The sequence below is a fragment of the Lactuca sativa genome, chromosome 4 (genome assembly GCF_002870075.4).
Source record: "Lactuca sativa cultivar Salinas chromosome 4, Lsat_Salinas_v11, whole genome shotgun sequence".
Taxonomy (NCBI): domain Eukaryota; kingdom Viridiplantae; phylum Streptophyta; class Magnoliopsida; order Asterales; family Asteraceae; genus Lactuca; species Lactuca sativa.
The window spans coordinates 34,525,935-34,527,761 of NC_056626.2; the positions used below are offsets into that span (position 1 = coordinate 34,525,935).

Consider the following 1,827-nt stretch of genomic DNA (forward strand, 5'->3'; position numbering starts at 1 on the left):
AACAATGAATTCTGTGTGTTTAATTTTTTATTATTTTTTTTATTTTACCTGGAAAAAGAATTGTTCTACATCTTGTTAAAAATTTTGTTTCCGCCAACGGCAATGAGACAATTAATTAGTTAGGACTTATGAAGCAGTACTTATTTCCCATAGATTACCTATTTCCCTATTAGGATAGAACTTAATAGTTCTTAGTTTACACTTATGAACTTAATTAATATATGTTTGTATTTCATAATTATTTAATATATCTAAAAGATATTTTATATAAATATTTTACAAAGATTTACAACTTCACTTACAAGTATTTGTAATTAATTCGGTAACAAGAAACCAAACTTTCTTTTTTCGAGTATAAGATACTCACAGGTGAGAGTAATTAATAAATTTAGAAAAACAAATCTAACGATCTCCAATAAATATGGGATATAATATTGGCTCTTCTTATTCTAATGTAAAGCCTTCCTATGTTTACGTAACAACAGCATTGCAGATATATATATTTTATCATAAGTATCTAAAAACCATATAATTTCCTTAAATAATCACCTTCCTATTTACATTACAAGTTTGCTCAGATCCAAAACTAACACTTCCGTGTATAAATATAGGGCTAATTAATCATTCGTATCCGACTTCACATTCTTCTTCTTTTAGAGTTTTCATTGAACGTCTTAATTTCTTTTTCGAAAGCAGTGGAAATCATGGCACAGGATGCAACAGGAATTAACAAGCGTGTCCATTCTGCTTGTATGGGATATGAGGATGATGATACTGATGAATACTATCTACATGCCGGGGAGGATGAGGAAGAAGAGGATGAGGCTCAAAGAGAATACTATCGAAAGAAGATCATGGAATTGTATGAAGAAAAGATGAAGAAGTTTGCTCGCGAAGATGCCTTAGCCGAGCAAATTAAGTGTGAAGAAAGAAAAAAGTTGTGCAAACGTCCCACGAAGAAGATAAAGATGGAGCAACCTAAACCTACTACACAGATTGTGAGCAACCAGGTAACCCAGCAGTTGGAACAGTTCATCACCAATAATGAGATGAACGCAGTTGAAGAAAGAAAAAAGTGGAAAAGTACTCCAACAATAGAGAAGAATAAAAAGGTGGAGATTGTGAGGAACAAGATAACCCAGGAGTTGGAAGAGTTCATTACGAATGAGCTGGAAGGGACAGAAGCGAAGGTGGTGATCCAGAAAACATTGTACAAAAGTGATCTGGAGGAAAACCAGAACAGGTTGAATATGCCGATGAAACAAGTGATCAGACCGGATGAGTTCTTGAGGAAAAATGAGAAAGAAGATTTGGTGAATGGAAAGGAGTTTAAGGTGAAATTGTGGGGGCCAAGATTGAAGAAGCATGAGAAGCGGATGGTGTTGAAGATGTGGCATATGAAGACCACCAGCAACTACGTCCTCAAAACCAACTGGAACCACTTTGTGATGGCGAATAAAAAGGATTTGGAGATAAACAAAAAGGTTCAGGTTTGGTCGTTTCGCAGAAAGGAGAAGCTGTGCTTTGCAATCGCATGTTTGGACAGAGATGTTGACAGTCAAAACGACGCCACTTAATCCCACACCATTGAGTTCTCTGATCTTTTTCATTTAACTCTTTATTCTTGTTTATATTCAAATACTGCTCATTTGAATCTAGTACAGCTGCTTTAAGTCAAGTACGTTACTTTAAATCAACAACTTTTCTTACATTTATCGACTAAAACCAACATAAAAAAAATCACCCTGTTCCAATATTTCATATGCTTCACGATTCAGGTGCATGAAATCGAAAATATCGTCTGTTTCACACTTTCATCATAACGTT

At 34.6% G+C, this 1,827-nt stretch overlaps 1 protein-coding gene across 1 annotated transcript; it reads left to right on the forward strand.

Moving 5' to 3' along the window:
- Window positions 1–704: 704 nt before the first annotated feature.
- LOC111896480 (B3 domain-containing protein At3g25182) lies at window positions 705–1,577 on the forward strand. The gene has a single exon (XM_023892469.1). It carries the CDS (start codon window positions 705–707, stop codon window positions 1,575–1,577), a length of 873 nt encoding a protein of 290 aa, XP_023748237.1.
- Window positions 1,578–1,827: the final 250 nt, after the last annotated feature.